Source organism: Rhinoderma darwinii, assembly GCF_050947455.1.
Source record: "Rhinoderma darwinii isolate aRhiDar2 chromosome 5 unlocalized genomic scaffold, aRhiDar2.hap1 SUPER_5_unloc_3, whole genome shotgun sequence".
In the NCBI taxonomy this organism is placed as follows: Eukaryota; Metazoa; Chordata; class Amphibia; order Anura; family Rhinodermatidae; genus Rhinoderma; species Rhinoderma darwinii.
This window is the reverse complement of record NW_027461787.1, coordinates 221,128-241,591: the sequence shown is the minus strand read 5'-3', so window position 1 is coordinate 241,591 and position 20,464 is coordinate 221,128. Positions and strand designations below refer to the sequence as shown.

The 20,464-nt window shown below is 47.2% G+C and overlaps 1 protein-coding gene across 1 annotated transcript; it reads left to right on the top strand.

Moving 5' to 3' along the window:
- Nucleotides 1-2,172: 2,172 nt before the first annotated feature.
- On the top strand, nucleotides 2,173-19,495 carry LOC142689474 (serine/threonine-protein kinase haspin-like). The gene is made up of 12 exons (XM_075847566.1): nucleotides 2,173-2,197; nucleotides 2,452-2,719; nucleotides 2,819-3,035; nucleotides 3,947-4,153; nucleotides 5,176-5,261; nucleotides 7,002-7,064; nucleotides 9,448-9,539; nucleotides 11,079-11,158; nucleotides 11,286-11,374; nucleotides 11,486-11,628; nucleotides 11,716-11,818; nucleotides 19,104-19,495. The coding sequence occupies exons 1-12, from the start codon at nucleotides 2,173-2,175 to the stop codon at nucleotides 19,309-19,311; spliced, it is 1,581 nt and encodes a 526-aa protein (XP_075703681.1). The 3' UTR covers nucleotides 19,312-19,495.
- Nucleotides 19,496-20,464: the final 969 nt, after the last annotated feature.

The window sequence follows — 20,464 nt, the reverse complement described above, 5'->3', positions numbered from 1 at the left end:
TGACTTCTATGGGCATGTCCGCATCGAATTTGCAGGCCGTAATAAGACATGTCCTGAGTTTCTGCGGCACGGATTTGCGGACATGCGGAGACCCGTGAAAACACGGATAGTGTGTATGAGCCCATAGAAATGAATGGGTCCGCAATTCTCCCGTGGATTTGCGGGGGAATTGCGGACGCAAAAACACGGTCGTGTGCATGGGGCCTTAGGGCTGTAATGCGTTCAAATATAAGTTTATGACCACATATGGGGTATTGCCGTAATCAGGATACATTTCTTTACAAATGTTGGGCGGCTTTTTCTCCTTTATTCCTTGCAAAAATTAAAAATGTCTGTTTCTTCAGAAGAAATGTCGATTTTCATTTTCACAGACGAACGCCAATAAATTCAGCAAAAAACCGGTGGGGTTAAAATGCTCACTATACAACTAGATAAATTCCTTGAGGGGTGTAGTTTCCAAAATGGGGTCACTTTTTGGGGGTTTCCACTGTTTAGGTACCACAAGACCTCTTCAAACCAGACTTAGAGCTTAAAATATATTGTAATAAAAAGGAGGCTTCAAAATCCACCAGGTGCTCCTTTGCTTCGGAGGTCGGTGTTTCAGTCCATTAGGACACGAGGGCCACATGTGGGATATTTCTAAAAACGGCAGAATCTGGGCAATAAATATTGAGTTGCGTTTCTCGGGTAAAACCTTCTGTGGTACAGAAATTTTTCTATTACAAATTAATTTTTGTAAATCACACCTCTACATTGCTTTAATTCCTGTGAAACGCCTAAAGGGTTAAGAAACTTTCTGAATGCTATTTTGAATACTTTGAGGGGTGCAGTTTTTAAAATGGGGTGATTTATGGGGAGTTTCTAATATATAAGGCCCTCAAAGCCACTTCAGAACTGAACTGGTCCCTGAGAAAATAGGTTTTGGAAATTTCTTGAAAATGTGAGAAATTGCTGCTAAAGATCTGAGCCTCGTAACGTCCTAGAAAAATAAATGGACGTTCAAAAAACGATGCCAACATAAAGTATACATATGGGGGATGTTAACTAGTAACTATTGTGTGTGGTATTACCATCTGTTTTACAAGCAGATACATTCAAATTTAGAAAAATGCAATTTTTTGCAAATTTTCTCTACATTTTGGTGTTTTTTATAAATAAATACTGAATTTATCGACCAAATTTTTTCACAGACGTAAAATACAATATGTCACGAGAAAACAATCTCAGAATCGCTTGGATAGGTAAAAGCATTCCCAAGCTATTACCACATAAAGTGACACATGTCAGATTTGAAAAAATCGCCTGCGTCCACAAGGCCAAAACAGGCTCAGTCCTGAAGGGGTTAAAGAGGCTGTCACCACATTATAAGTGGCCTATATTGTACATAATGTGATCAGTGCTGTAATGTAGATAACAGTGGTCCTAGTAATAAAGAGCCTCTGTCACCACATTATAAGTGGCCTATATTGTACATAATGTGATCAGTGCTGTAATGTAGATAACAGTGGTCCTAGTAAGAAAGAGGCTCTGTCACCAGATTATAAATGCCCTTTCTCCTACATAATGTGATCAGTGCTGTAATGTAGAGAACAGTGGTCCTAGTAATAAAGACTCTCTGTCACCAGATTATAAGTGTCCTGTCTCCTACATAATGTGATCAGTGCTGTAATGTAGATAACAGTGGTCCTAGTAATAAAGAGGCTGTCACCACATTATAAGTGGCCTATATTGTACATAATGTGATCGGCGCTGTAATGTAGATAACAGTGGTCCTAGTAAGAAAGAGGCTCTGTCACCAGATTATAAATGCCCTTTCTCCTACATAATGTGATCAGTGCTGTAATGTAGATAACAGTGGTCCTAGTAATAAAGAGGCTGTCACCACATTATAAGTGCCCTGTCTCCTACATAATGTGATCAGTTCTGTAATGTAGATAACAGTGGTCCTAGTAATAAAGACTCTCTGTCACCAGATTATAAGTGCCCTGTCTCCTACATAATGTGATCAGTTCTGTAATGTAGATAACAGTGGTCCTAGTAATAAAGACTCTCTGTCACCAGATTATAAGTGCCCTGTCTCCTACATAATGTGATCAGTTCTGTAATGTAGATAACTAACAGTGGTCCTAGTAATAAAGATGGAGAGAGAATTCAAAAACACACGGCGCCAACATGGTGCAGGTCACATCTGGTAAAGGTAGAGCAAGACAATATAGCCCGGTCTTTTTTTTTTTTATCAATGAGGAGGTCATTATAATATGTTCTTTTTGCATGTAGTTTTGTTATATCTATTATATATTATACTTCAGTAAAAGTTCTATTTTATTATAAACTCCAGTCCTTTTCCACTGATTTTTTTCCCTGACTTTCTGTGAAGTACATGTTGCTATACATCAATCCCCATGGTGAGGGATCACTTTATTTTTTCTTTTTTTACACCAATTTCTTCAGTTTTTGAAGCAGGCCTGGTAAGTACCCTAAAAGTTCAGGTATCAGCCCTAAGTGCGATTTGTGATAAAAATCTGGCTAAAGAAAGATGCATAAGAAGGTTCATGAAAGCAGCATCTCGATTAAAACCAAAGCGCTCAAACTTCCACCCTGGGATTTACATAGTCTTGGAAGGACTTACTAAATCGCCATTTGAGCCGCTACTGGAATCAAACATCAAAACCGTATCCTGGAAGACGGTGTTTCTAATAGCGATCGCTTCAGCGAGATGGTAAGTGAGCGCCAGGCTCTGCGAACCAGAGGCGATAGTCATTTTCAAATTAGACCCATCCTTTTTGCTTTCGGTCATATAGACTCTCACATATCTCAGGATATCCGATCACCCTCCTTCTGCCAGAACCCAAAGTCCCCAAGAGGAAGTGTTTCATACGATAGACGGAAGTCCTTTTGGAATACATCAAAATTCGGAACCATGGCGAAAAGACAGAAATCTAGACTTTCACTTTCATGGAGTAAATCGAGAAATACTCATTCAAGCTGGATTAAAAATGCCATTTGTGAGACGTAACAGAATCCAAGAAAAGCCGGTACCGTTACCCTGAAAAGCTTCTTCCACCAGAACAATGTCGGCTTCCCGGGTGGAAAGAGCGAACGCTTCTATAGGACAGAGCCGCTGCTCGGACGAGTCCTCGTACATTCACTAGACGTTACTTGATTTAGCTTCAAACTCTGAAATGTCTATTGGGAGAAAAGTTCTCCAAGTGGTTGTTGTCCCCCCCCCCCCCCCAGACTCTTGTCTTGCTCGTCTCCTGTGGCGCTGTCCTCTTACCGCTAATAGTTTCTACAAATCATCCGTGATCCCCCCTGTCCTGTATTTTTTCACTAGTAAATAAATCTACTTCTTGAGCATCATATCAATTCGTTCCTTCTGAAACACTGATGGAGTTAGGGGGGGGGGCTGTGATCTTTGGTGTTTTCCTGTCCCTATTAGAACCAACGGCGGCTCCTGTGGTGCTAGAAATTGCATTACCGGTAAGACTAATTCTACTTTTTTCAGCAAAACCCGGAGTGGATTCATACGGGTTGTGAAATCTAAAGGGAGGGCTTCTCCTTTCTGCTGGATCTACTCCTGGCTTAGGCTTAATGGCATCACACCTCAACTATCTAAATGTGCAGGTGTCTTTCCAGCCTAAGTAGTTGTCTAGTTTTATATGTAAGGGGCGACACATGGCAGAAATATTCCCCAGGAGTTCTGTCTTAGCAGTTTGCTGGGATTTGGTGTATGAGAGTCCCTGGCCTCTGTGTGACCAGTCTGCCGCCGGCAGTATACAGACCCTTGTCTGGGGCTCTTGGCTTGTCTGCCAGTGACCTGATGATGGATATGAGATGGGACCATGGAGATCATTGACTTATTATACGAACCGCTTATCCTAACCGCCTAGCAGTCCCTGTGCAGGACTTTATTGAGGTGTCATGTGCTTCTCCGTTCTGTTCTCAGCTCCTGTTGTCACCCTTCCAGTCGCCTCTCTGCACACACGAGCTCACAGATGCTGAGAAAGTGTTTGCCGAATGTCAGCAAGACCAGCCCGTCCCGTTCTCTCAATGCCTCACCCAGGATGAGCTCAGCCACTGTCAGAAAGTGGGAGAAGGGGTGTACGGTGAGGTGTTCCGGACGTTGCGAGGAGGGCAGCATGTGGCCCTGAAGGTGAGTTATAGCACAGAGTGTATTGGGATGTAATCCGTGTGATATTTTACCCACCAGTCACCCAGGTCAACTGTGGAGATTGCTGTCACTGTGGGAAGGGAATAGTCTGGGGTCTTGAATTTTGGTTTGGACCCACACCTAAGAGCAGCATTTGTGATATTATAAGCCATTCCCTAATATATTGATTTGGCCGGTCCCCGCACAATAGCTGTCCATAGGAATACCTTGAATGACCATGAGATTTATGTGTCTGCACCAATCCTAATAACCTTGAGTTACCTGCTCAGATCAGTAGAAGCCTTCTGTATGGTCGGGACCTCCTCATGGTTGCTTCAGGCCGGCAGGTGGAACGGAGGACCTGTGTTCTGTAGTAAGGAGTCTGCCCTGAGCACTGCTTAAAAAGAGGCCCAGGGTCCAATATCTTGCAGCTTTGTGTGTTCAGCAGGTGGAGCTTCCCTATAAGCTTTGTTTTCTCACCGGTCACTTATCTGATCAGTTTATTCAGGTGAGATCCCAGCCCTTGCTGCCCCCTAGTGGTGAGGAGTGCCCCCTGCTCTGGTCTTTTAATGCGGTTTCATGGATTATCAGGGGGTTTCCAGATCCTGCATTACCACATTTATTCATAAGGAGCCCTCATTTTTAGGCTTCTTCTGAATCATCAGGACGGGCTTTTCCTTCCTACCTAATGGTTCTTGTCACACTCCAATGGTTAGAACCAGAAACCAGTTCCACATACGACTGCTCTAGCAGTATAAATCAGGTCTGGAGGTTGGATAATGGCGCCTCATAAACCACTCATCATAGAGATTCAAATGATTGGTCCGGAGGAGGCAAAACAAAACCCTCCAGGTGATTGCCACTAATTGATTCTTTCCTCACGCCGCAAAGGCAGCAGAATAAATTCTAACTCCTTTAGTTTTTGGGACAAGTGTTGGCTCTGGAGCTCCGATATTGCCCCGGAGGACACTGGGTCCTCTCCATTCACCATGACTTTGTCTTTAGTCATCAGTCTCTTCCCACAGGTCATCCCCATAGAAGGTTCCCAGAAGGTTAATGGAGAGAATCAGAAGAGTTTTGCAGAAATTCTCCCAGAAATCATCATATCCAAGTGAGTTAATAATCTGAGCTCTTGGGGCAATTTCTAGGATTTGTGTCGTGTGTTTGGCCAGGATACCTGAAGACCGGAGCTCCTCGACTTTCATACAGCCCTAAAATGATAAAATCTTAGGACTTTCCTTCCTCCACAGCAAAGGGGTTTTGCATGGGCCCAGGTTGGGATCATACATGTGTGCCAGTGCCAAGGGGTCCACATATCTGCAGGTCTAGGTTGGTGATGATGGAGATACTGGGGCTAGTACGTTGTACTATGGGGATCTTCCCTAGTCAACCTTTATGTATTGGATGTTGGACTCTTAATTCTAATATCTTAATATCCTTAAACTTGTGGGCTCACTTAGGCTGGACATATGGGAAATACCACACAAGGACACAAGTGCTGGTCCGAGGTGATCGCCCCAGATGTTGAATGTTGCTCCAGTTATCACACTGAATGGTTTCTGATCTTCTTATACTGGAACAAACGTCTCCAACCCGCATATCGCTCATACGAAACATGTGACCAGGTTCAGTTGATCACCACTACATTTAGCTGATTCAGCACATCCAGACTGGACTTGAGCTGCCATGTATAAATCTGTATATAATCTAGAGGGGTGGCCGTTGGGGTTAAGTTTCTTGTCTCTATGGGTTAAGGTTATTGAGAAGCATGATCTCCACATGGAGAAGACTTGGAGCAGGGAGGGCTCTTTTCAGGAGTGGATGTTGCCATAATTATTATAAGGAGCCAGAGACATGTCCAGGACATGACAGAACCTTCTAGAAGAACATCCAGTGCTCAGGACTTTACAATAAAAAAGAGACCGGACCGCAACGAGAGGAGAAGACAACTGCTCTAAAGAGGAACCTCCATGATCAGCTCTGTAATAAACCCCGGAGGATCCCGAGCCAGAGTAGAGTAAATCCAGCATGCCCCAGTAAGACCACCAAACATACACACATGAGGTAAGGGGTGTCTCAGGACCTGGACAGTATGAAAGGAAACATGAATTCTGCACTAGAGCAGAAAATCCTTCAGGAGAATGTTTAGGCTATGTTCACACGGAGTATTTTGGGGGAGGAATATCTGCCTCAAAGCTCCAAACGGAATTTTGAGGCAGATATTCCTCCCCCAAAATACTCCGTGTGAATAGCAATGATCGCGCCGTTTTTCGCCCGCGGCCATTGAGCGCCGCGGGCAGAAAACACGCTTTCTCCTGCCTCCCATTGAAGTCAATGGGAGGTCGGAGGCGGAAGCGCCCGAAGATAGGGCATGTCGCTTCTTTTTCCCGCGAGGCAGTTTTACTGCTCGCGGGAAAAAGACGCCGACGCCTCCCATTGAAATCAATGGGAGGCGTTCTCGGGCCGTTTCTGCCGAGTTTTGCGACGCGGTTTCCGCGTCAAAAAACTCGGCAAAAGACCCCGTGTGAACATAGCCTTAGTCTGCCAGTCCTGAAGCTGAAGTGTCATTGGTTTGTGAAGCAAGACACCGAACACAGGAATAAGACCACATGTGAACGTCTGAGGAGTCCCAACAGGAAGGTTCTGGAAAACCTGTCCATGTCCCTGAGACCAATCCTCCGCATCGACTCAGATGACAGCAAGTATTTGTAATTATTTAAACCAGTTATTAAATGTCAGGGGATAGATACTTCTCACGCGGGTGACATTGGATGTTGAGGACATTTCTCTCTGTACTTTTTAGACTTAGACACCAGATCAGAGTCCTCATGCGTCTTCCTTCCTGTTGCAGGGAGCTCAGCTTATTGAATGAAGGCGAAGACAACCAGACCGGCGGCTTTATCCAGCTGCATTCGTGAGTTCTGCGTCCCCCCCTTTCTGTTGTCTTCTGCTCTTCCTCTGACTTCTGTGTCCCCCCCTTTCTGTTGTCTTCTGCTCTTCCTCTGACCTCTGCGTCCCCCCCCTTTCTGTTGACTTCTGCTCTTCCTCTGACTTCGGCGTCCCCCCCCCCTTTCTGTTGTCTCCTGCTCTTCCTCTGACTTCTGCGTCCCCCCCCCCCTTTCTGTTGTCTTCTGCTCTTCCTCTGACTTCTGCGTCCCCCCCCCTTTCTGTTGTCTCCTGCTCTTCCTCTGACTTCTTCTGCGTCCCCCCCTTTCTATTGTCTTCTGCTCTTCCTCTGACTTCTGCGTCCCCCCCCCTTTCTGTTGTCTCCTGCTCTTCCTCTGACTTCTTCTGCGTCCCCCCCTTTCTATTGTCTTCTGCTCTTCCTCTGACTTCTGCGTCCCCCCCCTTTCTGTTGTCTCCTGCTCTTCCTCTGACTTCTTCTGCGTCCCCCCCTTTCTATTGTCTTCTGCTCTTCCTCTGACTTCTGCGTCCCCCCCTTTCTGTTGTCTTCTGCGCTTCCTCTGACTTCTGCGTCGTCGTCCCCTTTCCGTTGTCTCCTGCTCTTCCTCTGACTTCTGCGTCCCCCCCTTTCTATTGTCTTCTGCTCTTCCTCTGACTTCTGCGTCCCCCCCTTTCTGTTGTCTTCTGCTCTTCCTCTGACTTCTGCGTCCCCCCCCTTTCTGTTGTCTCCTGCTCTTCCTCTGACTTCTGCGTCCCCCCCTTTCTATTGTCTTCTGCTCTTCCTCTGACTTCTGCGTCCCCCCCTTTCTGTTGTCTTCTGCGCTTCCTCTGACTTCTGCGTCGTCGTCCCCTTTCCGTTGTCTTCTGCTCTTCCTCTGACTTCTGCGTCCCCCCCCCTTTCTGTTGACTTCTGCTCCTCCTCTGACTTCTGCGTCCCCCCCCTTTCTGTTGTCTTCTGCTCTTCCTCTGACCTCTGCGTCCCCCCCCTTTCTGTTGTCTTCTGCTCTTCCTCTGACTTCTGCGTCCCCCCCCCCCCCCTTTCTGTTGTCTTCTGCTCCTCCTCTGACTTCTGCGTCCCCCCCCTTTGTGTCTGATGTCCCTGATGCTAGTTGTACATTATGACCTGGCTGAGGTGGAGACGTCTTTACAGGTGGGTGACGTTTGTGTTAGGACAGAGCAGCAGGGGTGTAGCTTTTGCCATTTCATAAATGAAAACTTCTGGTGCTTTAACCCCTTAAGGGCACAGCCATTTTTGACGTGTCACTCTATGTGGTGATAACTCTGGAACGCTTTTATGTATCCAAGCGATTCTGAGATTGTTTTCTCGTGACATATTGTACTTTATGTTAGTGGTAAAATTTGGTCGATATATTCAGTGTTTATTTGTGAAAAACACCAAAATTCTGAGAAAATTAGCATAAATTTGCATTTTTCTAAATTTAAATGTATTTGCTTGTAAGACAGGCCGTTATACTACACAAAGTAGTTACTATTTCACCTTTCCCATATGTCTATTTTTATGCTGCATCGTTTTTTTAAAAGTATTTTTATTTCTCTGACGTTAGAAGTCTCAGAACTTTAGCAGAAATTTCTCACATTTTCAAGAAAATTTCAAAAGGCCATTTTTTCAGGGACCAGTTCAGTTCTGAAGTGGCTTTGAGGGCCTTATATATTAGAAAGTCCCCATAAATCACCCCATTTTAAAAACTGCACCCCTCAAAGTATTCAAAACGGCATTCAGAAAGTAAAGTAGGGGGAGATTTACCATTTTCATTTTTTTTTTTTTGCCAAAATTCATTGGTAATAAAAAAAATTCTTTAACACAAAGTTTTACCCGAGAAACGCAGCTGAATATTTATTGGCCGGATTCTGCAGCTTTTATAAATATCCCACATGTGGCCCTCGTGCGGTGATGACTGAAGCGCCGGCCTCCGGAGCAGAGGAGCAGCTGGAGGATTTTGGGGCCTCCTTTTTTATTAGGCACCATGTCCGGCGTGAAGAGGTCTTGTGGGGCCAAAACAGTAGAAACTCCTCAAAAGTGACCCCATTTTGGAACCTGCACCCCTCAAGAAATGTATCTAGGGGTGTAGTGAGCATTCTGACCACACATTTTCTTTACTAAACTTATGGGAATTGGTTTGTAGAAATGAAAATCTACTTTTTTCTAAAAAAAAAAAGTAAACATTTTTACAAGGAATAAATGAGAAAAAGCTCCCCAACGTGTGTAAAGCATCTTCTCCCGATTACGGCAACACGTGTGGTAATAAACTGCTGTGCGGAGCCACCCTGAGGACTGATTATGGCTGGTGATCGTCCAGAGGAGGCTCTCCAGCTCTGTACATTGGGTGGCCTGCGGTTAACCATCTCCCTCCCTCTCTCTCTCCCCCTCGCAGAGCTCACACCGTGCAGGGTTCTTATCCCCCAGAGCTGCTCTCTGCATGGGACAGGTTTTCTGAAGAGAAGGGGACAGAGAATGAGCGGCCAGGTAAGTACAATGTAGCCACGTAGCTGATCTGCTGCACATCGGACTGATGGACTGTAAGAAGCTAAGCGAAGTGTATGGCGCTATGTAATATGGTGCTATGTAATATGGTGCTATGTAATATGGTGCTATGTAATATGCTGCTATGTAATATGGTGCTATGTAATATGCTGCTATGTAATATGGTGCTATGTAATATGGCGCTATGTAATATGCTGCTATGTAATATGGCGCTATGTAATATGCTGCTATGTAATATGGCGCTATGTAATATGCTGCTATGTAATATGGCGCTATGTAATATGCTGCTATGTAATATGGTGCTATGTAATATGCTGCTATGTAATATGGTGCTATGTAATATGCTGCTATGTAATATGGTGCTATGTAATATGGCGCTATGTAATATGCTGCTATGTAATATGGCGCTATGTAATATGCTGCTATGTAATATGCTGCTATGTAATATGGTGCTATGTAATATGCTGCTATGTAATATGCTGCTATGTAATATGGCGCTATGTAATATGGTGCTATGTAATATGCTGCTATGTAATATGGTGCTATGTAATATGCTGCTATGTAATATGGCGCTATGTAATATGGCGCTATGTAATATGGCGCTATGTAATATGGCGCTATGTAATATGGCGCTATGTAATATGCTGCTATGTAATATGCTGCTATGTAATATGCTGCTATGTAATATGGTGCTATGTAATATGGCGCTATGTAATATGGCGCTATGTAATAGGCTGCTATGTAATATGGCGCTATGTAATATGCTGCTATGTAATAGGCTGCTATGTAATATGGCGCTATGTAATATGCTGCTATGTAATATGGTGCTATGTAATATGGTGCTATGTAATATGGTGCTATGTAATATGGTGCTATGTAATATGGTGCTATGTAATATGCTGCTATGTAATAGGCTGCTATGTAATATGGCGCTATGTAATATGCTGCTATGTAATATGCTGCTATGTAATAGGCTGCTATGTAATAGGCTGCTATGTAATATGGCGCTATGTAATATGCTGCTATGTAATATGGTGCTATGTAATATGGTGCTATGTAATATGGCGCTATGTAATATGGCGCTATGTAATATGCTGCTATGTAATATGCTGCTATGTAATAGGCTGCTATGTAATAGGCTGCTATGTAATATGGCGCTATGTAATATGCTGCTATGTAATATGCTGCTATGTAATAGGCTGCTATGTAATAGGCTGCTATGTAATATGGCGCTATGTAATATGCTGCTATGTAATATGGTGCTATGTAATATGGTGCTATGTAATATGGTGCTATGTAATATGGTGCTATGTAATATGCTGCTATGTAATATGGTGCTATGTAATATGGCGCTATGTAATATGGCGCTATGTAATATGGCGCTATGTAATATGGTGCTATGTAATATGCTGCTATGTAATATGGCGCTATGTAATATGGCGCTATGTAATATGGCGCTATGTAATATGCTGCTATGTAATATGGTGCCTTTTGACTTGATTCCATCTCTTCTGCCTGCAGACTTGTTCGGATCTGAGCAGCTCTTCATGATTCTGGAGTTTGAGTTCGGTGGCGATGACTTAGAGCGCATAAGTTCCAAGGTGAGCAATAAGACATTTTTGAACGTTGCCATGAACACAATCGGCTCTGCAACGCTCTCAGAACAGGACTTAAGTGGATTTTTATTTTCTTTGGCCATTTCTGGAACATAATTTTGTCCCTCCACAGCTTCCGTCTGTGGCCGCCTCTCGCAGTATCCTGCACCAGGTGACGGCAGCCCTGGCCGTGGCTGAAGCAGAGCTGAGATTTGAGCACCGGTATTTGGCCTCCTCAGATGTTCCCTCACACTTGTTAAGGGTCTGTTACTATGAGGCCCCTCTCGCATCCTCTGTCCTTTCTCCCACCTCACCATTTTTATTCTTGTTTAGGGATTTACACTGGGGTAATCTCCTGATTGAAAAAAACACATCTTGCACGTTGTCCGTGTCTTTACATGGCGAGATGATTGACATTCCCAGCGCCAGGATACAGGTCAAGATAATTGACTATACTCTTTCTCGGCTGGATAAAGGTGTGTAACCCGGACTATTTGCAGTTTCCCTTAAATTTAGAAATCACTTCTTGTGTAAACCAGTAGAGCGTACGTTGTGTCTTTCAGACGGACTGACAGTGTTCTGTGACCTGTCCACCGATGAGGAGCTTTTCCTGGGAGAGGGAGATCTACAGTTTGATGTTTATAGATCGATGAGACAAGAGAACCAGTAAGTGCCTGTAAAGAATGTATTTTCTGTGAGTGGTGGTAAAAAATGTTGGACTGGTGACTGGTGTAGTCAGTCCATTCTACCTGTAGCTGCTCTCCCGTGTAGTCAGTCCATTCTACCTGTAGCTGCTCTCCCGTGTAGTCAGTCCATTCTACCTGTAGCTGCTCTCCCGTGTAGTCAGTCCATTCTACCTGTAGCTGCTCTCCCGTGTAGTCCCTCCATTCTACCTGTAGCTGCTCTCCCGTGTAGTCAGTCCATTCTACCTGTAGCTGCTCTCCCGTGTAGTCAGTCCATTCTACCTGTAGCTGCTTTCCCGTGTAGTCCGTCCATTCTACCTGTAGCTGCTTTCCCGTGTAGTCCGTCCATTCTACCTGTAGCTGCTCTCCCGTGTAGTCCGTCCATTCTACCTGTAGCTGCTTTCCCGTGTAGTCCGTCCATTCTACCTGTAGCTGCTCTCCCGTGTAGTCAGTCCATTCTACCTGTAGCTGCTTTCCCGTGTAGTCCGTCCATTCTACCTGTAGCTGCTTTCCCGTGTAGTCCGTCCATTCTACCTGTAGCTGCTCTCCCGTGTAGTCAGTCCATTCTACCTGTAGCTGCTCTCCCGTGTAGTCAGTCCATTCTACCTGTAGCTGCTCTCCCGTGTAGTCAGTCCATTCTACCTGTAGCTGCTTTCCCGTGTAGTCAGTCCATTCTACCTGTAGCTGCTCTCCCGTGTAGTCCCTCCATTCTACCTGTGACTGCTCTCCCGTGTAGTCAGTCCATTCTACCTGTAGCTGCTCTCCCGTGTAGTTAGTCCATTCTACCTGTGGCTGCTCTCACGTGTAGTCAGTCCATTCTACCTGTAGCTGCTTTCCCGTGTAGTCAGTCCATTCTACCTGTAGCTGCTCTCCCGTGTAGTCCGTCCATTCTACCTGTAGCTGCTCTCCCGTGTAGTCAGTCCATTCTACCTGTGGCTGCTCTCCCGTGTAGTTAGTCCATTCTACCTGTGGCTGCTCTCACGTGTAGTCAGTCCATTCTACCTGTGGCTGCTCTCCCGTGTAGTCAGTCCATTCTACCTGTGGCTGCTCTCCCGTGTAGTCAGTCCATTCTACCTGTAGCTGCTTTCCCGTGTAGTCCGTCCATTCTACCTGTAGCTGCTTTCCCGTGTAGTCCGTCCATTCTACCTGTAGCTGCTCTCCCGTGTAGTCAGTCCATTCTACCTGTGGCTGCTCTCACGTGTAGTCAGTCCATTCTACCTGTGGCTGCTCTCCCGTGTAGTTAGTCCATTCTACCTGTGGCTGCTCTCCCGTGTAGTCAGTCCATTCTACCTGTAGCTGCTCTCCCGTGTAGTCAGTCCATTCTACCTGTAGCTGCTCTCCTGTGTAGTCAGTCCATTCTACCTGTAGCTGCTCTCCCGTGTAGTCAGTCCATTCTACCTGTAGCTGCTCTCCCGTGTAGTCAGTCCATTCTACCTGTAGCTGCTCTCCCGTGTAGTCAGTCCATTCTACCTGTAGCTGCTCTCCCGTGTAGTCAGTCCATTCTACCTGTAGCTGCTCTCCCGTGTAGTCAGTCCATTCTACCTGTAGCTGCTCTCCCGTGTAGTCCCTCCATTCTACCTGTGACTGCTCTCCCGTGTAGTCCGTCCATTCTACCATTGGCTGCTCTCCCGTGTAGTCAGTCCATTCTACCTGTAGCTGCTCTCCCGTGTAGTCAGTCCATTCTACCTGTAGCTGCTCTCCCGTGTAGTCAGTCCATTCTACCTGTAGCTGCTCTCCCGTGTAGTCAGTCCATTCTACCTGTAGCTGCTCTCCCGTGTAGTCAGTCCATTCTACCTGTAGCTGCTCTCCCGTGTAGTCAGTCCATTCTACCTGTAGCTGCTCTCCCGTGTAGTCAGTCCATTCTACCTGTAGCTGCTCTCCCGTGTAGTCCGTCCATTCTACCTGTAGCTGCTTTCCCGTGTAGTCCGTCCATTCTACCTGTAGCTGCTCTCCCGTGTAGTCAGTCCATTCTACCTGTAGCTGCTCTCCCGTGTAGTCCGTCCATTCTACCTGTAGCTGCTCTCCCGTGTAGTCAGTCCATTCTACCTGTAGCTTCTCTCTCGTGTAGTCAGTCCATTCTACCTGTAGCTGCTCTCCCGTGTAGTCAGTCCATTCTACCTGTAGCTGCTCTCTCGTGTAGTCAGTCCATTCTACCTGTAGCTGCTCTCCCGTGTAGTCCCTCCATTCTACCTGTGACTGCTCTCCCGTGTAGTCCGTCCATTCTACCATTGGCTGCTCTCCCGTGTAGTCAGTCCATTCTACCTGTAGCTGCTCTCCCGTGTAGTCAGTCCATTCTACCTGTAGCTGCTCTCCCGTGTAGTCCCTCCATTCTACCTGTGACTGCTCTCCCGTGTAGTTAGTCCATTCTACCTGTAGCTGCTCTGCTGTGTAGTCAGTCCATTCTACCTGTAGCTGCTCTCCCGTGTAGTCAGTCCATTCTACCTGTAGCTGCTCTCCCGTGTAGTTAGTCCATTCTACCTGTGGCTGCTCTCCCGTGTAGTCAGTCCATTCTACCTGTGGCTGCTCTCCCGTGTAGTCAGTCCATTCTACCTGTAGCTGCTCTCCCGTGTAGTCCGTCCATTCTACCTGTAGCTGCTCTCCCGTGTAGTCAGTCCATTCTACCTGTAGCTGCTCTCCCGTGTAGTCAGTCCATTCTACCTGTAGCTGCTCTCCCGTGTAGTCAGTCCATTCTACCTGTAGCTGCTCTCCCGTGTAGTCAGTCCATTCTACCTGTAGCTGCTCTCCCGTGTAGTCAGTCCATTCTACCTGTAGCTGCTCTCCCGTGTAGTCAGTCCATTCTACCTGTAGCTGCTCTCCCGTGTAGTCAGTCCATTCTACCTGTAGCTGCTCTCCCGTGTAGTCAGTCCATTCTACCTGTAGCTGCTCTCCCGTGTAGTCAGTCCATTCTACCTGTAGCTGCTCTCCCGTGTAGTCCGTCCATTCTACCTGTAGCTGCTTTCCCGTGTAGTCCGTCCATTCTACCTGTAGCTGCTCTCCCGTGTAGTCAGTCCATTCTACCTGTAGCTGCTCTCCCGTGTAGTCCGTCCATTCTACCTGTAGCTGCTCTCCCGTGTAGTCAGTCCATTCTACCTGTAGCTGCTCTCCCGTGTAGTCAGTCCATTCTACCTGTAGCTGCTCTCCCGTGTAGTCCCTCCATTCTACCTGTGACTGCTCTCCCGTGTAGTCCGTCCATTCTACCATTGGCTGCTCTCCCGTGTAGTCAGTCCATTCTACCTGTAGCTGCTTTCCCGTGTAGTCCGTCCATTCTACCTGTAGCTGCTTTCCCGTGTAGTCCGTCCATTCTACCTGTAGCTGCTCTCCCGTGTAGTCAGTCCATTCTACCTGTAGCTGCTCTCCCGTGTAGTCAGTCCATTCTACCTGTAGCTGCTCTCCCGTGTAGTCAGTCCATTCTACCTGTAGCTGCTCTCCCGTGTAGTCAGTCCATTCTACCTGTAGCTGCTCTCCCGTGTAGTCAGTCCATTCTACCTGTAGCTGCTCTCCCGTGTAGTCAGTCCATTCTACCTGTAGCTGCTCTCCCGTGTAGTCAGTCCATTCTACCTGTAGCTGCTCTCCCGTGTAGTCCCTCCATTCTACCTGTGACTGCTCTCCCGTGTAGTCCGTCCATTCTACCATTGGCTGCTCTCCCGTGTAGTCCGTCCATTCTACCTGTAGCTGCTCTCCCGTGTAGTCAGTCCATTCTACCTGTAGCTGCTCTCCCGTGTAGTCCCTCCATTCTACCTGTGACTGCTCTCCCGTGTAGTCCGTCCATTCTACCATTGGCTGCTCTCCCGTGTAGTCCGTCCATTCTACCTGTAGCTGCTCTCCCGTGTAGTCAGTCCATTCTACCTGTAGCTGCTCTCCCGTGTAGTCCCTCCATTCTACCTGTGACTGCTCTCCCGTGTAGTCCGTCCATTCTACCATTGGCTGCTCTGCCGTGTCGGGAGTCCTTCCATTCCACCTGCGACTGCTCCGCCATGTCATCAGTCCGTCCATACTACCAGTGTCTTCTCTCCCATGTCATCAATCAGTCCATTCTATCAGTGGCGGCTGTTCCAGGTTATCTGTCCATCCAGTGTGTGCTCCCAAGGTGGCTGTTACTTGTCCCGAGTCATCGGTCCCACTTGGTCGCATGTTTTTATTTTTTGTAAATGTCATTTGAGGACAGAGCACAATTGGTATAGGCCCTCACCACTAGGAGGCTCCGCCCAGACATGCCATGCCCTTCCGACAGACACTAAGCTAATCTGTTATAGCCTACCATCAGTAGAAGGCAGACACCATTAACCCCCCCCCCCCCCCCCATGGCCTTTGTTACTACACCTGGTGAGGTGAGGCTTTTTTCCTGATTACTAAGCGCTTTTTTTCACTCACCATGGCTGTGGTTATCCTTATCGGTCGCTGTGCACACTAGTTTTGGTTCTCTCTCTTCCTTAGACAGACCATGATGCCGACAGACCGTCTCTGCTGGCGTGGCCTTCTAATTTTAGTCCATGGCTTTCCAGCCAACTAGGTCCAGGCCTTCTTAATGCAGGTTTTCCACTGGGTGGTCTCCTTCTCTTCAGCACCGGCTTCTAGTGAGGGAGTTCTCTCCATCTGTGCCATCGCTGCACATCGAAGAGGGCCCCCAGACCCGTTCCAGCCTTTCACAGTGTACCCCTAGGAAACCTCAGCCTTTTCTCCAACAGGAGAAAGCACCAGAGGTCCAGTAGGCCAGCTCAGCGAGATGTTTTTTTCCTCAGGTGGGTTTCCCCATCACTGACACTTGCCTAACTAGAAAAAAGGTCCACCCTCTCCCGGCATGTCTTTTCTCTGGGAGGATTTCAACCAACAAAAGGCGCAAGTGACCCACTATAGTTGCAGTCACTGTAATATAAAATACCCCTGCGGTCAGCCTACCTCACTATACTCCCAGTGCCAGTAACCCAAGGCCTTCCAGGATAAAGCAACCTTTGCCGGATGTGCCCCCCTCCGACTGGGCATTATTCTTCACACGGGCCGGCTGGCAGCCAAACTCAGTGCTCCCCTGCAATCTCCCTCACGACTTAAATCACCCTCTTCCTCATGGTAGGCCACATAAGAGGCCCGGAAGTGCGAGGAACAGGTTGTTCTCCTTTTCTGCTTCTTCACTAGCGTCCCCTGTCATGACCAGCCCTGAAGGCTCAGGATCAGTCTGTCTCCCAGGGTAATTGTCAGACTCTTAATCCATCAGAAAAACACACTGAAATGGCACCCGCTATGCAGGACTTGATACATGCTGTCAGGGACACCTTACATGTTACGATGGCTCCCCCTCAAGGAGAGTTGAATTTCCACTGGCACCAGTCTCTAGTTTGCCCAAGCCCCAGTGAATTTGAGGATCTCCTATTTAAGGAATGGAAGCACCCTGACAGCCACCCTTCCAGGAGGATTTGATTTCCAAGTAGGCTGTTTCTCCTTTGGTGGGTACACCTGTGTTGAGACTGTCCAAGTACTTCATCCTACCTGTCATATGCGGGATCTCTTAGCGATTCTCTTGGCAACAGATTAGATTCTCTAGCAACATCTTCTTTTGTGGCGGTTCTACCCTGCGCTTGGCATTCACCTTCTCCTGGGTTTGTAACGCCTGCTCCAGCTCTGGGCTAAACCGCTTTACCAGGGTATTCCAGAAGGTGCTCCACATCTGGCTTTCCAGGTTATTTATGCCTTCAAGTTCTTATGCAAGTCCTCTCTTGAGACAGTCTGTTTTGCTGCCACAGTGATGGCTAATTTGGTGGCAATACACCGCTGAGTTTGGCTTAAATCCTAGGTGGGGGATGCTGCCTCTAAGAAGGTTGTCACTGGTATTCCATTTGCCAGATGGTAAGCGTCTGGATGAAGTGATCTCTGAGGCTACTCGCGGTTAGAGTTTTCACCTACCAACAGCCTTCCGAACGCGCTCAGAGGTTAAGGTTCTTTCATAACTTCCCCTCTAAGAGGTCAGAGAGGAGGACCAGCCAACCCACAGACTAGGGACGTCCATATTTCAAACCTACGTCCTCCTGGAATGGACTCCCTAGGTCCCAGAAGCCCTCCACTTCCAAAACCTCTTTCGCCTGAAGGTGTCTACCCACTTGAGTCTTCTCTTCAAGTTGGGGGACAACTTCTTTCTTATCAGGTGGTGTAGACAGGATACAAGATAGAGTTCCCGAGTTTTCCCCAGGACGGTTCTTTGTGTGGACCTCCGCATCATGCCTTAGTGCGCTTACTTTTTTTAATTTTTTATCCAGGCTGTTCATTCTCTTCTTCAGGACGTGATCAGCCCTGTTCCACAGTCAGAATGTTTCCAAGGATTTATCTCTACAGTCCGTCCGTCCGTCCCCACAATAAAATGGATCAGTCAGGCCCATCTTGAACCTGAAGAAGTTGAGCAGCTTTGTACGCACTGAAAGGTTCTGAATGAAGTCCCTGCAGTCAGTAGTCTCCTTGTTAGAACAGGACGAGCACCTTTTTCTCCATCAATATCCGCAATGCCTGCCTCCACCTATCGCAAGGGTCCACCAGAGCTTCCTTCGCCGTCTGTTCTTGCATTCAGGCTCCCTACTGCCCCTCTTCACTTTCAGGCACCACCACACACAACATTCTGATGCTGGGCAGTGTCAGGACCTTGTGTGCTGGACCTCAGCAGTAGTTCCGCTCATAATGGCAGATCTTCTGTCCTATGCATTGGAGGAGAATCTGCCCTCCTCAAATACATCTATTATGGCAGGTCTGAAGGGCTGGTCTAGTGTAAATGCAGCCGCCGGTCGGTCAGTTCCCAGTCTAGTGTAAATGCAGCCGCCGGTCGGTCAGTTCCCAGTCTAGTGTAAATGCAGCCACCGGTCGGTCAGTTCCCAGTCTAGTGTAAATACAGCCGATGGTCTGTCCACAATCTGGTGTAAAATATTTTTTTATTCTACATGGTGACATTTTTAATTTAGCAACCAGAAAATATAATTTGGCACCTCCCATATTTTTTTTTTTTTTTTAGACTTTGGAACCCAAGTGATCTCCAGTGTGGAATAGAGAATGTGGTTTCAAATTTCTAGCAATTGAAGCCTCTGAGCTGGTTATTCCACCAGAGATGTTCGTCTCTACAGTAGAAACCCTTCTAGCATTCTGTTCTTGACCGTGCGTTGAGTGACCGGGAGGCGGGGGTGGCGGCTATAGGTTGCCTCAGGTTAATAATGGCCGGTGTCTGTCCTTTGTTTGAGCCTTGTGTGCAGAAGGATGCAGACCGGGCCGCACTAACCTTATGTCCTCATTCTCCCCAGGAACGTCTGGTCCTCATATAAGCCTCATTCTAATGTACTGTGGCTGCACTATCTGTGTGACAAGCTTCTTAGTGAAGTGCGGTATATAAAGAAGCCAACATCTGCCCCCCAGCGCCGGGTGCTGTCCAGACTCCAGGACTTCAGGAGAGAGGTGCTGCAGTTTGGATCTGCCACTGAAGTGCTAAAGAGAAGCCGGCTCTTTAAGTGACCTCACTATGGAGTGCACCAAGATGTCTCCTAAGCCCAGGGTCCCTCCCTGATCTCATGTGACTGGCCTCTGGAGGGGGCTCCGTCTCCTGCTGTGTATGACCGATGATCCATGCAGATGTGGTGCCAGGCTGCTTGATTTTATTTTATTTTACTTGCTATTATTAAAGACACTTGAGTTTTAATGTGTTATCCTCCAGTTATTAAGCTTTCAGTTTGGGGGTGATTGGCACCAGGCATTAAACCTGCCACCTGAAAGATCCACCAGGACCCACAACTGAATTCTTTCCAGAGTTCAACCATTGGCATCGTCTACTGGAAGAGGCTGCTCCATCTGTAGGCCAGGCTCACCACATTGGACATGCTCCAGGCTTTGTCTGGTATATTGGTGCTGGTGGCCCAGGCTATGGCCTATAACTCCAAGCTATTAGTCTGGATCATGCGGGGCAGCAGATCACAGTCATGTGGTGATCTATTAAAAAATCTCATCCGTGTGCTGCTGAACGTTTTCTGGACGAACATCGGAGCAATCTCATTCTCTTCTCGATGTGGAATCTGTAGCAAAATATGCACATAAAAATGTGTAGAACGGCTGCGGATACGATGAAGAACATCTGCAGAATCCAGTCTAACTCGCCAGCCACAGTGTAACCGTAAAACTGCAGCGTCACCGGCCCCACAACACCCGGCACTTCCACTCCTGAGACTTCTTATCAAATGAAAAAGGTACAAGCAGAGAAATCATTCTGGAGATTTTTTTTGTATGTGATTTAACATTAATGACTCTAAAATAACAAAACCAGAAGAGAGAGACACGCACGCACGCACGCCCGCCGGAGCCCACGGCCGGAGGCTCCGCTGGCAGCCGCTATGGCTGCTACAGCGCGACGCCACTAAACACTACGGCAGAGCAGGGAGGTATCTCCCCGCTCTGCCATTAAACAGAAGACATGTATCCCCTCTCCACAAGACATCCACAGGACAGGGGATACATGTGTGATCGCTGGCAGCGATAGGGAGAACGGGGGACTGAAAGTCCCCTGAAGTTCTCCATCACAAACCTCGGACATCCGGGGTCTGTGTCGGCAGCTCCGTAGAAATGAATGGAGCGCCGGTCGCGCTTCTGCGCATGCGTGACCAGCGCTCCTTTCATT